General features: G+C 49.4%; 1 protein-coding gene across 13 annotated transcripts in view; it reads left to right on the top strand.

Annotated features, from left to right (window-relative positions):
- Positions 1-15250, top strand: part of CACNA1C (calcium voltage-gated channel subunit alpha1 C) — a 656633-nt gene that overhangs the window by 613811 nt on the left and 27572 nt on the right. For 10 of the 13 annotated variants that reach the window (XM_058656024.1, XM_058656022.1, XM_058656023.1 and 7 more), the window contains 4 exons: positions 2358-2390; positions 5136-5264; positions 6959-7024; positions 8120-8211. In XM_058656024.1, the coding sequence (XP_058512007.1) occupies positions 2358-2390; positions 5136-5264; positions 6959-7024; positions 8120-8211 (320 nt within the window). The remainder of the gene's footprint in view (positions 1-2357; positions 2391-5135; positions 5265-6958; positions 7025-8119; positions 8212-15250) is intronic. The other 3 variants (XM_058656030.1, XM_058656027.1, XM_058656029.1) reach the window with 1 other exon arrangement.

Here is a 15250-nt window from a genome sequence, read left to right as displayed (position 1 = left end):
GCCCATTAATCTGGAATCCTGATCCCAGTGTAGAACCTCTGCCAGGGAGCCTCTTCAGGCCCTGTGCTGGGCCTTCCAAGAGAGCTGCCCAGGACACACACACACATCCCTGGCTGTCTGCTTATCCTGGGGCATGACAGTTGCTCCCTGGGAAGCTCACCACCCGCAACCCACCACCCAGCTGAGGTTCTTTGCTTTCAGTATTCAATGCTTGAACACCCTGGGCTTCCTGCAGGGTGAGGACTGTGCCTTTGGGATACTCCCTGTTGTCCCCACCCTCCCAGGAAGTGCTCTCTGCTTGGAGGGTGAATGGTAATTTGCCTCTGAGACCCTGGATCTTGTGACTATGGCTCCCAGCCAGTGGCAGGTGCTGACTAAGCAGCATGGCTTAAGGCTCAAGGGAAAGTGTCTGGGATCTCTGCATCCTCCCCAAGGGAGGTTCCGCGTGGAAGGGGTCCATGCACAGGCAAGGAAAGCTGGGGAGCCCTGCTCCTTCCTCCCCATTGCCCTCATGGTGCTCCCAACCTCTGGCCTCTTATAGGAGCTGCTGCTAGAATGATTAAATAAGTCCGTATGGGTGGAGTGATCAAATACAGACTGAAAACAGAATCTTAAAATCAAATGAAATATGGTTTAAACATATGCGATCTGAAATGAGGGTCATACAATATTTAAAAGCTGCAAGAAAAAAGATGGGTTAGGAGAAATTATTAAGAAAAGTCTCAAGTGAAGCACGCTGCAGACATTAGATGAGAGCTGAGCTGAGGGATTATCTGAATTTTCCCCAGTGGGTCCAATTTAGGTTGGCATGGGCCCCTAATGCCCCTAGGATTCTTAAAAATCAAGGTGAATTTAAAGGGTAGGCCAATAGCCCAACCTGCTGGGACTGTGCCTGACTTCCTGGCATTCTACATAGTACCCCAGAACCTGCTCCCTGAAGCTTGGGTTACATACAACCACTTTACCCATTGACACTCCAGGGACAGGAGGGCATCAGGCCTGGCCTTCAGGGGTGACTCAACTGTGGGAGAGGGTTTCAGAGTTCTGACAAGACATTTCCTGTGTGTATGTGTGTCTACATGTGTCTATCTCTGTGTTCAGTCTAGCCACCAGCCAGGTCCATGTGCCCTCACCCCCACTGCGCCCTCCAGGCTCAGAGCCTGTGCAGCTGGTAGTCGCTCCTCAAATATTGCAAATGGTGGTCTGCAGTGTGTTCTGTGTCCGACAAAAGGGGTGTCCCTTTCCTTCTCTCCCCTCGCCCTACCCTGGAGATCCACTATTCCCAAATCAGGAGCCCAGACAATGTCAGGAAAGGAACAAACAGCAACAACAACAATAAAAAAAAGTTGAGAAACCTGTGGTCAGAGAAGCATTGTGAGGTGGCAAGCACATGTCTACTTGTATACTTTTCCATGCTTCTAGAAGCCACCACAACTCTCCTTGACTATGCCCTAGAAATGTGAAGGCAGCTGTTCGAAGGTTCAGGGTAAAAGCAAAAACATCATGCCAGCTCAGAGAGTGGAGAGCTGTGAGGGGCTGTGCCCCATGTGTGGGTGTCTCTGTTACAGGCTCGAGGGACTGACTGAGAGGGTCAACTCAGGGCCCCCCACCTGAGGCCCATATCCTTGGCTCCTGTCCGAAATGAGCTCCATGACAATAACCTCTTGCAGTGTTGGTGTACTGCAAACCAGGTGCAATGATTTTGAGTTAAAAAACAAATTTACTGTTGGGTGCTGGTGGACAAGACTCTACACACATGTCGACTAGGAGCCAAGGAAGAGCAGCCCTCACCTGAGCCTTAAACTTTGAGAAGCAGATCCTGCCAGATTGGAACTGGAGACTCTGCTTTAGGGTCCTCTGTGAGAGGTAGACTGCAGTCTGCCCCTGAACCTGTAGGCCTTTGCCCTTGAGGTCCCCGGTATGGCTACATACATGCGGGCAGAGATGGAGTTTGGGGTCACCATGGCCTCCACCAGTCAGCTGGCACACTGCTGGGAGTGAGGTCAAGTGCAGGAAGCATACTCTCTCCCAGGTTGCCTTAGAACACAAGGCTGATGGGAGAGAGAAACACCTCCACTCACAAACTCTGCTTAGTTAGAACAGGGACAAGTGATTAGATTTATCACCAGAGACACCCATGGGTAGGAGCAAGCCTTAGGGTCTCTTGCTAGCTGCAAGGCCTACTGACATGGAGCCCCAGGTGGGGTTGGGTCCCTACCAGGCCCATGCTTCTGTGTGCTGTCACTTGTTCCTTTAACCCTTCCTGCCACCGTGTGACTCCTGTGTTAGCGACCTACAAGACCGGGTGTCTTCGCTGGGACTCATGACAGCTTATCTCTGTCTGCCTTTCTTTAAAGCCAGCTGAACATACCCAATGCTCTCCCTCTATGGTAAGACCGACCCTCCAGATCATGTGCCCAGCTGCTATGCCCCCCACCCCTGCCCTGAGCACCCCCACTCTGACCCCAGCCTCAGAGTCTCTCAGCCCAGCCGGGCTCCCAATGCATGTTGCCGCCGTGCTGTGGCTGTCGTGTGCCTTGCCTGCCTGTCTTGTGCGAGCTGTGACAATGCCGTTTGTGGGGTGGTGGTCACTGAGCCCTCCCAAGTGTCCTTGGGGGTGCTGATTCACTGTGGTCTTGACTATCTATCCTGTGAGCCACTGGGAGAGAATTGGACCCGAGAGCCATTTCCTGTTCCACATCCTGTAGATTCTGCCGGTGAAAGTTTCCAGCCTTAATTTGATGTGGGATATTTGCAAGAGGGTGCCTCAGAGAGCCACACCAGGGCAGAGGTGGGGAGGGAGTTTGCATGGCTGGGAGAGGTAGATGCTAGGCTCCTGTTAAGCAGTGTCTGAAGCTGTCATCTTCCCAAGCAGTCTGTGTTTAAGGTCGCTGGGGCAGGTTCAGGCTGGGATTTCTCAGGGAGGGAGGTTGTTCCATTAGGCTGTGCCCACTTTTGTGCAGCAGGCAGGAAGCAGGGGAGCCAAGTGGTTCACTCCTAATTTAGGAGCTGAGAGTGGCTCCAGTGACAGAGATGCCCTGCAGGTGCCCTTGAAGTCTCCTTAGGGGCAGCCTCCTCTGAAGCCCCTGGCATCACACTTTTCACAGTGACCTAGGAGGCAGTCCTTGGAAGGATCAGGTATTCAATTCCATAAGCACAGGCAGGACTGGGTGAGTGGGTGATATGTGACAGTGCATCAGGTAATTGGCCAAAAGACTTCCAGGGATGGCTGTCCTACAGCTGCTCCACCCCAGTGCCCAAGGCCAGAGGCCTGGGTCAATGGGAGAAACCTGCATGTACGGACCGCTGTGCTCCCCCTGGGGGCATGGTGCGGAACTGCAGCCATGGGGGGAACTTGAGCAGCAGCGGAGCTCACCCTGCAAGCCTGCAAGCCTGCAAACCTGGCTTTAGGCGGTGGTGATTTTTACCTCCTCAGGTCCAGAGGTTTCCGCAATAGCCCGTTCTCAAGCCATGACCCCCCCACGGCTCAAGTTCACTGCTGAAGCCTATTCCCCTCCTGTCCCAAATATTGTGGAACTGAAACCTGAGTTATAGTACCTTCAGCCACTGCTGCTTGCTTTTCTTGGGGACACAGCCAGGGCTGGGGCTGTCCAGGTGGCAGAAACCCTACACCTACAGGGCTCTCTTCCCCCTGCTTGTCAGGATTCAGGAGCGCGGGGAGAAATGGAATCAGCTCTGTTTTTTAATTCTGAGGGTCTTCAGTGATGTTTCCAAAACACATTGTCCTGAATGTTTTCAATCACCCCAGCAGAAGGAAGGTTTGACCTCTCCTGAAACACCAGTCCAAGCCTGTGCCCTGGCTCCCTGGTAGCCTCAACATGGAGGCGGGGGGGTGGGGAATTGGGGACAGGGCCATGTCACCCTGGGGAACCTGTCTCCCTCCTGGGTCCCTTCCCTGACGAGGCGAAAGCGCAGCAAGTGAACAACCAAGGTGTGGCTCAAGAGGAAAGGATGGCTCTGGAACTCATGACAACCAGAGTGTGAGGAAAGGTGAACGGAGAAGCAGAAGGGCCAAATTGGTTGCAACAATGACCCGGAGACACTGCCTGCCTTGAGGGAGGCACAGGATGGGAACAGGCATGGCCACCGCAAAGGGTCCATTCTCTCCTGGTAGGCACCGGTAGGGCTGGGCAAGCTGCACTAGCTCCAGGGGTAGGGAATGGAGGGGAACCAGTGGCTCAGCCTGCCAGGGTGGACAAGGTTGGGTGGGGGTGAGAGGTAGGGCTGGGGTGGGATCAGGACATGGTGCACTCAGGTCTGGAGGCAGAGGTTGGCAGTATAGTCTATCTTGTCCCCCAGAGCCCTGACCAGGCCAGTGCCCAAGCCCCTAGGTTCCATCACTGAGGATGAGTTTTTGGCCAGGACCCCTTGGGTAACCCATGCCTCATGGTTCTACTTCCGCCAACTTTAGCCTCAGTGCCACCTTGCCTGTCTATCAGGACTCCCCGGCAGGAGATGATATGCCCTAGGTGGGACCCACACCAGGGGGCTGCCTCCTTGATGTTACTTTTCCCCTGATGCCTCCCTGCAGGGTCATGTGCAGCCTTCAGGGAGGGGGGGAAGGAAAGAAGCCTATTCAAAAGGCAAGGCTTGCAGCCCAGGCCTCAGTCCAGCTCTAGCCTCTCTCCCCTCACCTCCTAGCTAGGCGGGGCCGACTTGAGTGGGCAGCTGATTCCTGCCCAGGTGGTCTCCATCATTGCTAGAAGACAGGGCACCACCTGCCAGCCTGTGAGCAGAGTCTGCTCCTGTACCATAGAGCTGGATGGGCCAGGCCGCACTGCTTCCTCCTGCAGGGCAGCTGGCTGTAGGCCTCAGAGACTTCAAGCATCTAGGAGGTCCTTGTGGAACCTGCCAGAGCTCCTTGCAGGGCATCAGAACTAGGGATGAAAGGGAAGAAGACTAGGCAGGGCCGTGAGCACAGGGGCCTGGGCACAGCCTGGCTCTGTGGAGACGGTGCACTTGGGCTGTGTACCCTGCCCGCTGGCCCTCTAGCCTCCAGGGATACAGACGGGAGTCTCGTGCAGCTGAGCCCACCCTGCTTTGCCTGCCCCACCCCAAGGGCCCCCTCCTCCCCCTCGCCGTGTTAACTGCACCCTGTTGCCAATGGATTCCAGAGCGCAGAGGAGAATTCCCGCATCTCCATCACTTTCTTCCGCCTCTTCCGGGTCATGCGCCTGGTCAAGCTGCTGAGCCGCGGGGAGGGCATCCGGACGCTGCTGTGGACCTTCATCAAATCCTTCCAGGTAGCCGCATCATCTGCCCACACCCAGCTCGCCTGCCTACCTAGGGCGGCCAACTCTGTTCCGCACTGCAGGCCTGACCTGTAACTGCGGGGCAGTGCTGCTTGGCGACTTCTTGGCTTTCCTTATTAAAGAGATGAGAAGCACAGACCAGCTCCAGGCTCCTGGAGCACCTAGATTCCCTCCCTGTGCCTTCCTAGAGTACTATCCGTCTCTGCAGTAACTGGCTGGACAAAGTGGCTTGTGGGATGGAGCTGATAGGAGAAGCATGAGCCCAGGGGTCACTGGATAGCCCTCCTGGTCCCTTCACACCCAGCATTTTCAGAATCTGGGCGCCCCCTTCCCCTCCAGTGAGCATTTCTTCTGCACACACTTGTGTCTGTGGTTACCTGGGTCCTCAGGACCCATGTGTCATCCCACCAGGGAGGGAGGGCCCTGCACAGGGCACAAGAACACTTAGCTGTGCAGTGAATCTCTTTGCTTGCTCCTCAATTTCCACCTGTAAAGGCAGAATAGTGATCGCTCCTGGCCAGCATCGGGGTCAGCTTGCAAGTCTGAAATTAAAGACAAGCAAAGCTGTTAGGTTGTTCTAATTCTTAGAAGCTGAGTGTGCCAACCTCTCAATATGGCTCCTTACCTCCCTGGCCTGGAGCCATAGGAGGGCTGCTGCCCACCCAGGACGTGACACTCACCAACACTGTCCTCTCTCCTGGGCGGCTGTGGGTTCAGCAGGTGCCTGTCTGCACTGGGGCCTCTCCCCAGAGCACACCACTTCCAGTCATGGCTGTATCCAGGCTGAGCTTCCCCCTCCCAAATTCAGCCTGCTCAGCCCCAGGATTCTGTCCTCAGCGTGCCCTTCCCACCCCTCCACCCACTCCCCTACCCCAGTATTTCTCTGGGCTGCAAAGAAGACATAGATGGAGTCATGGACAAAAGGAGGAAACTTGATTATGGAGAAGAAATGCCACTGCGACCAAGAAAGCATCGTTTGGGCACACAGTGCCCCCTAGCGGCTGTGGGCACTAGCTAAGCAGAGAACCTGCACAATGGACGTTCTCACACCAAGGGTACCCCGCGCCCCCGCACCGTTCCCCTAAAGCGGTGAAGCCTCTGGGAGATAACCTATCTGAGCCACTGGGCTGATAATATGCTGAGTACAATCCACCTCGGTGCGAGACATTGCAACTAGGCACTGTATGAGCTTGGAAGCGTTTAAGTGCTGACTCCCGAGAGGTAATTATAACTCTGCCCATTCCTCAGAGGAGGAGCTGGAGCCCAAGAGATGCCTGAGCTCCTGCAGCTGGCAAGTGGCAGAGATACATCTTTGTTCTGTGTTCCTGCCACAGTAGTAACACTTGCTCCCTACAGTTTCTCAGGGCCAAAGCAAGCTGCCCTCTGTCATCACCACGAGCAGCCCCACCGCGTTCTTGCTCACCTGTCCTTAGAGACACAGGAGCTCTCACTTCTACAAGTTACTCTACACCTTCTTTTCCTGGCCCAGATCACTGCTGCTGCTCAGGGGGGTTAAAACCCAAGTCAAAATGTGAGGTCACTGGCCATTGCCAAGGTCTCCTCCCAGTCCCCAGGACTTCTATGCGCATACTAGCTGCAGAGATGGGGGTGCAGTGCTTCTCCGGGGAGGGGACCTGGCCTGTGTCCCCCGAGGTCTCACAGCAACGCCGTGCACTTCCTTGCAGGCCCTGCCCTACGTGGCCCTGCTGATCGTGATGCTATTCTTCATCTACGCTGTCATCGGGATGCAGGTAGGCAGGGCGCCCACGCCTCTCACCTGCTCTTCCAGCATCCAACAACACCTCCCTCTCTGTCCCGTGTGAGGGTGGAACACCCCATCCACCACCAGTTGGTCACCTCCTCCAGGTAGCGGGACAAGTGATCAAGTGTCGGGCGGGCATGCAGATCCTCCCTCCGTGGCCCCAGGATTAAGGCTGCTCTTGCTGGAGGAAAATGCTCCCAATTTAACAGACCCAGGCCCTTCTCAGGAAATAGCCTGAATAGTGAGCCTGCCCAAATACCCTGCTCCAGCCAGGTTTGGTGGCCTTGAAGATGACTGTCTAGCCATGCTACCGTGGCCAAGCCAGTGGCTAGGCGGCCAGAGCCAGGCCCAGCCCACGGAGCATTCACAGTTCACTGGGCCCGTTCTTGCTAACTCCCACTGTACCTTCTCCTGCCTCACGCCTGGAGCTCCCAGCCCCTCCCCAGGGCTCTGGCTGGGTCTCCAAGGTGAACATACCAGAACTTCCCCCCTGCTGCCTTCCACAGCAGCCCTGAACTTCCCTTGGTGACTCCCTCTGTGTGTTCAGTGCAGAAGGCCTCCCAGGCACTCAGGTGCCAGCATCTGTTGAGAATCAAGGGTGGTCATTTCTAAAAGGCGTGTAGCTTTAGCAAGACCAGAGAGGAAGAGTTAAGCTTGGCTGGACCCTGGACTGCACAATACATAGTACTCCAAAGCCAGGAGCCCCAGCTGGAGGAACACTTGGACACATCGAGCAGGTTAGGCAGTTGGGAGAAGGCAATGAGCCCTGGAAGCAGGAACCCTGCCACAGCAGCCACAGCTCACAGCCCTAGATCCCCCTGCCACCCAGCCGCCCCTGGGCTGCAGGGAACTTCTCTAAGGGCTCGGACGACCTTTCCCCTGCCCCTCATCCAGGGTGAAGAGCTGGAGTCAGAGGCCAAGTGGGTGGCAAGTGCCTACCGGGTTGCTCTGTAGGACTATTCCCCTTGGACTTCACCTGTACCGCCCCCCACAACCAATCCCCAGCTGAGACCATGGAACAGTGGTCGAATAGGAGGACCCTCTGTCCACAGGTCACCAACTGCCTATTCATTCTCCCTGACAGGTGTTTGGCAAAATTGCCCTGAATGATACCACAGAGATCAACCGAAACAACAACTTCCAGACCTTCCCTCAAGCTGTGCTGCTCCTCTTCAGGTAGGTCTCTGAGGCACAGGTGCAACATGTAGCCTGGCTCGAAAATCAGGGGCCTTCTCTCAGTGGCTGTGTGCACCCCCCGCATCCTGTATTACCTTAAGCTGCTTTTGGTCCCTGACATACCTGCTGTCACCAGGGGATCACCAGCCAAAGCCTGAACTGGTGATCTCAAACTCAGGTTTGAAATGGGAATAGGCTCCAGACCTTCCTCACACTGCCCTGTGATCTTCAGCAAGGTGTCTTATTTCTCTACCCTGAGTTATCCTGCAGAGTAAACACAAAGGTAGATTTGTTTGCCAGCATCTGCCCGTTGTGTATCCATGTGCATTGAGTTGTATCTCCTGCTAAGCCATCCTTGAGTTCTGCCACCCAACTTGGGGCTCACTGCTGCTCCTGGGGGAGTCTGCGCTCATTGCCTCCACCCCACACACATACCCATCTGCCTTTCCCTGCTTCTCACAACCCACAACTCAGGGGTCCTTCCTAGTCTGTGGTACAGAGATGAAAACCATGTTTTCTCCCTTGACCGGAGTATTTCTTGAATCTGTGCTGGCTCATGTGTGGGTTACACAGGTTGGCACTAGGATTAGCAGTGAGCCATTTTCTGTTCCCAGGGTCCTTTTCCAGGGCCCACAGATCCCTCTGTGGATCTGTCGCACACTCAGTATGTCCTACAGAACCCTTCCCTCATGCCAAGCCCAAACCTCACTATTGCAACACTTAAGCCTGTGTCACATTTCAATATGGTACCTGGGCACTATACTCAGAATAAACATGAACCCTATTTCCACTTCTATTTTTAGGGTTTTTTAATTATTGTTTCAACATTACTTTTACTAGCTAGTTGTGATTTTTCAGTGAATGCTTTGTTTACATTCTTTTTTTTTTCAAGATTTATTTATTTTATTACAAACTCAGATATACACAGAGGAGGAGAGACAGAGAGGAAGATCTTCCGTCCGATGATTCACTCCCCAAGTGAGCCGCATCGGCAGGTGCTGCAGCGATCCGAAGCCGGGAACCTGGAACCTCTTCCGGGTCTCCCACGCGGGTGCAGGGTCCCAAATCCTTGGGCCGTCCTCGACTGCTTTCCCAGGCCACAAGCAGGGAGCTGGATGGGAAGTGGAGCTGCCGGGATTAGAACCAGTGCCCATATGGGATCCCGGCGCGTTCAAGATGAGGGCTTTAGCCGCTAGGTCACGCCGCCGGGCCCCCTATTTCCACTTCTTTCCTGAAGTCCTTGATGATCAAAAATAACTTTTTTTAAAAAAAATATTTATTTTTGTTTTTATTGGAAAGGCAGAGTTACAGAGAGAAGGGGGGACAGAGACAGAAAGAGATCTTCCATCTGCTGGTTCATTCTCCAGTTGGCTGCAATGAGCTTGGACAGTGGAGAACCAGGAGCTTCTTCTGGGTCTCCCACGTGGTTACAGGGACCCAAGTACCTAACCATTCTCTGCTGGCTTCCCAGGTCACAAACAGGGAGCTAGACTGGAAATGGAACAGCTGGGATGCAAACCAGTGCCTATATGGGCAGAGGCTTAGATGGCTATGCCATGATGTCAACCCCTGGAGATAACATTTAAAATTAATAATGCATAACAGTGCTAGGAGAAGCGGGCTAAATATGGAAAGAGCATGCTTGGTGAGCTGGAAGTGCTGTGGGTTTCCCAGCTGGAAGAAAGGAGACGCGATTCAGTTGACAAAGACTCAAGGCCTGAGTCAAGCACTGTTCCAGACAAGGGGACTGCAGTAAGAGCAGCCCAGGACCCCTCTGAGCTCAGGGCCAACAGGCACAACACACTGGGATTTGAAGAGCGCTTGCTCCTTCTCACAAGGTGGACAAGGCAGCACATAACATCACTCCCTTGGGGGGGGGGGGTGCTGGGGTTTAGAGACAGAGCAGGGCTGTCTTTTAAAGAGAAGCTACTTGGCAGCACAGCTCTGAACCCCAAAGAGGCTTCTGTGCTGAGAAATGTATCCACAGAGATCTAAGCCAGGTTCTCAGTCACAAACAATCATCATCACAAAGTCCTTGGGTAAAACAGACAGCATGAAAAAGAGGTACCATGCTCCACAAACAGATGGGCAAGAACTCAGGGAAGCATAGTAAGTAGAGGCCACTGATATGAAAAGAAGTGAAGCTTGTGTCTTTAATGAGATCACAGCAGGCAACACATCTGGCCAGTTAGAAGCAGGGGCAGTAGCAACTGCTATTAAAAAGGACATAATGGAGAGAAAACCCGGGAAAGAAAAACACATATTTTGGCAATCCTTAGTGAAGAATGAGAGGTCAGGAGCTGAGAGATAGACCAGCTGAAAGAAAAGAGAGTCCCTGCCATTGTGCATGGCCGCAGTGATGGGCATACGACTGTATGAAGAACTATACTGCAGTAATGATAGAGGGGAACTCAGGGAGGGGGGAGGGAATTGGGGAGGGGATAAGGGAAATCCCAGGGTTGATGGAAATGTATCATTAAATCATCATAATAAAAAGTTAAAAAAAAAGAACAGAGAAAGAAAATGTGGAATCAAAGTTAAGACAGGATGGAGCCAGAAAAATCTCTTTGTAATAGAAAATCCTAACCCAGTTAACAAAAGGAAAAAAAGAATATGAAATAAAGGAATGATAAACTTTCCAATAAATATATAAAGTTGCAGATTGCAATGACCTGCGAACTGCAGCACACATTAACTCAAAAACTCTTACAAGGACACATTGTGGTGACTTTTTGGAGCCAGGAAGAGACAGTTTGCTAAAAGTTTCCAAAGAGGAAGAAATCAAAGAAGAATGAGTGCCTGTAAGACCAGCATGAATCTGATGTCAGATCAGATGAGGATCCCGTGGGAAACAAAAATTCCAGTCCCTGATGAATACAGATGCAGAAATCCCCAACAAACTTTTAAGGATCGTTTATCAAAAAAGATACAAGATTAAAGCAAGGCACACAAAGATGCTTCACCACACACACACACACACACGCACAATCAACAAAGGTGATGTGGCACATTAAGAAAATGTGGGGCAAAAACTCTGTGTCTCATAGACACATTTCATTTGATGAAATGCAGCATTTGTTCGTGAAAAAGACACTTGGCAAATGAGGCAGAGAATGAGTGGGTCTCAGACAATACAGGCCACATCTGGTAAACTCCAGCAGGTATCAGATTCAGGGAGGAGTGGACCGCTTGTCCGCCAAGATCAGGAACTGGACAATCATGGCCATTCTCACTGCCACCGCGTAACACAGGGCTGGAAGTTCTAGTCAGAACAAATAAGTAAAAATAGAGAAATTAATAAAAAGCATCCCAATAGGAAAAGAAGGACTGAGTTATCTTGCTCTGTAAAGGTTTTCTATATAGGAAACCACAAAGACTTGACTGGAAAAAATTAAGTAGAACTGATAAAGGATACAAAACACACATTTAAAAAAGTACTAGCATTTATCTACATTAACAAAGAGTCATCTGAATAAGAAATTAGCATAATTCACAATACCATTAAAATACTTAAACAAGAAGGCGAAAGATTCATATTCAGAAAACTGTAAAACATTGGTGAAAGAAGTTGTTGATAACACAGAGAGAAGTATATCATATCGGTGGGTTGAAGAATTAGTATTGTTAAAGTGCTCTACCCAAGGCCTTCTATGGATTCAGTAGAATTCTTACCAAAATTCAAAAGACATCTTTCACTGAAATCTAAAGAAATTGCTAGAATTCCTATGGAACCGCAGAAGATCCCCCAAGTAGCTAAAGCAATCTTGAGAAGAAATTGGAAGCAATACAACCCAGCTTTGAAATGTACTGCCAAGCTATAGCAGTGAGAATGGTGTGTGCTACAGAAAAGCAGACACAGCTAACGTTAACAAACTAGACTCCAGAGGCATACCTGTACATCCAGCCCATTGATGTTCAACAGACGAACCAGGAGCACACGGTAGCAGCAGAATGTCACCGTGGTTAAAACACCCTGTGGGATGTGTACACTCCCATACCAGACTGTCCAGGTTTGACTTTTGACTCTAGCTTCCTGTGACGTGATAGCTCAAATGTTGGTTTCCCTGAAATCCTTGTGGGAACCCTGGATTGAATCTCTGGCTCCTGGCTTTAGCCTAGCCCAGTCCTGAGCACCACAGATATTTGGGGAATGAATCAGCAGATGGAAGCCCCCACTCCCCCAACAATTACATTTATATTTTTTAAGAAAAGAATATGCAATGGAGAGAAGACAGTCATTTCTATAGTAGTTGCCAAAAAAGAAAAAAAAAATGAATTACTTTCAACAGTATAAATTAATGTCAGATTTTTCATCCACAAAAATACGTGCTGGAAAACAATGGGATAATATGTTCAAAATGGCGAGGAAAATGTATTTTTGAACCTAGACTCCTACTTGCGATCAAATCAGCATTCACGTAGCAAAGCAAAACATAGACATTCGCAAAACTTTCAGAACAAGAAAGGTATTTCCTCATATAACCTTTCCTTGGAGCAGTTATACAACAATACACTTTCAGAAATGCAGAGTGAAACAGAGTGTACAGATACATAAGTAAAGAAATTGTAAAGTTATGGTTAATAGTTTAAACGCATCAATTTTAGTTTATGGTCGGTGTAAGTAATTGTCAAGAAGGGAGATCCTGTCCATTGTCGTTTTTTAAGGAGTGAACTAGCACATAGAACATCTCTCTCCTCTCTCTCTGTCTCTCTCTGTCTGTCCTTCTTTATCTCTGTCTCTCTCTGTCTCTGTCTCTCTCTGTCTCTCCTTTATCTGTAACACTGCCTTTCAAATAAATAAACCTTTAAAACGATCAAATTAGGAAAATAGAAGAGAGGATAAAGAATACATAAAAAGCACACTGAAATATCTTAATCTAATAGACTTGTACTCAACAAATGGCAAAAAATATTTCACACGTTTGAGCACTCAGGAATATTCACACACAAAAAAAAAATAGCCAGAACTTAAGCCATGACAAGAATTTGGTAAACTCCGAAAATTCTCCAACTCAATATAATAAATTTAGAAATTAACTATAAAAAAATAGCCTCTACAAATAAAATACTTAGAAATGAGAGAGTGGGACCCAGCACTCTGTCTTAAGCTTACAAGATAAACCAATAAATTCCAAAGAAACAGAACCCCAAATTCATCTAATAACTAAATGTTGTAAAAGAAATTAACTAGTAAATATTGAATCACAAAATAGCCCCAGAGTATAAGGGAATACTTTTAAAATTCTAAAACAATAACCTAATCCATATATAGAACAAAGATTTCATCAATAAACTTTAAAGTTGATTTCCTGGGAAAGATTGATAAATAAGCAAACTTTCTTCAACTCCAACTTGGACAAAAGATAACAGTGGGATTGCAGAAATCCTTGTAGTTAGAATGTAGCTGAGAGAATTGTATTTCTTTTATTTTGTGACACCCTAGAGATGAGCAGATGCCAGAAACTCAGTGCAGGGGACTGTGAGCACCAACTCTGAACTGTACTTATTTACTTACTTATTTGAGACGTATGTGATCATGAGGTTGCTGCTGACACTCTGGGCAAAAAATGGATGTCATAAAATGGGTGACAGATGAGGCTTCCCTATGTAGCATGACTGTATGCACCTGCCACTGAGTAAGGGACACTTGTTTTTTTTTAAGATTTATTTTATTTTTATTACAAAGTCAGATATACTGAGAGGAGGAGAGATAGAGAGGAAGTGGAGCTGCCGGGATTAGAACCAGCGGCCATATGGGATCAAGGCGAGGACCTTAGCCACTAGGCCATGCTGCCGAGCCCAAGGGACACTTATTATTACACTCGGGAAAACTGAACAAAGAACAGTTGTGTGATGAATCCTAGCTTTCTTGGTTCTGTTACTGTAAAAATAACAGGTTGAGGATATTCCTGGATTGAGTGGCCCCTTCTCACCTGGGGTCCAAAGCTAACGCTCAGAATTGTCAGGTTCCCCCAAAATGTTGTGCAAAGCCCCCTAGACAAGAATGGTGAGAATCCCAAGACCAATGCATGCATGTCTCCATGTCTTGTTACTGCATGAATCCTGCAACACAAGCACCCGCAGGCTCTGAGAGACAGCACCCTGAGATCGAGAAGAGGCCAGGGGATGTGCTCAATATGTGGCACAGAGAATGGGAACCGAAGGCAAATGCCAGGGACAGACTAGCAAGAGATGGAGGCCTTGTGTTATGAGAACCTTGGCCTCTAGTCTGAGTCCAGCCAGAGCTAAGATTTTTCTACGAGTAGCAAATAAATAGGATCAGACCATAAGTACAAACTAGTAATAACAACAGCAACAGTAACCCTGTGATAGGCATTTAGCCTACCAGAGACCCTGGATTCAATTTTTGGCTCCAGGTCCTGCCTCCATCTTTCTGCTAATGCAAATCCTGGTAGGCAGGCAGTAGTGTGGGTTCCAGCAAGTGTGTTCTGAGTCCTGGAACACAGATTGAATTCCCAGCTATTACCTTCAATCTATTCCAGCTGTGCTCATTGCAGGCATTTGGGGAGTGAACCAGAAAATAGATATTCTCTTTCTCTCTCTGCCAGAGAGTTAAATGAAAATTTAAGAAAAGTACAGAAAAGAGAGCATTATGGATTCATTTATGTAATACATTTAAAACCCTAAATACTTTGGTGTAGGAAAATAGGAATCATCAAAATCTTAAGAATAAATTTGAATTGAAATGATGATCAAAGTATCCATCTCCCAGAAGACCCAAGATCCACTATGCTTCCTTGCGGAGCCTCCCATGATCATCCCTGTGCTGCCTGAGCTCTGCAGGGAACACCTCCCTGTTCCGCAGCACAGAGCAACACCACAGAGAGAGACCAGCAAAGTACACATATGAACATGAATGGCTACCAGTGATGACTCATGCGAATCAACCGAAAAACACAACTATATTATACACAACTATATTATACACATAATATAGACAACATCCTACTGCTAGTTTTATCATCCAAGGATAAGAATTGGAGAGGGAGGGACATGATTACATGGCAAAAATCTGATT

This window comes from Ochotona princeps, chromosome 27, assembly GCF_030435755.1.
Source record: "Ochotona princeps isolate mOchPri1 chromosome 27, mOchPri1.hap1, whole genome shotgun sequence".
In the NCBI taxonomy this organism is placed as follows: domain Eukaryota; kingdom Metazoa; phylum Chordata; class Mammalia; order Lagomorpha; family Ochotonidae; genus Ochotona; species Ochotona princeps.
This window is presented reverse-complemented; position numbering and strand designations above follow the sequence as displayed.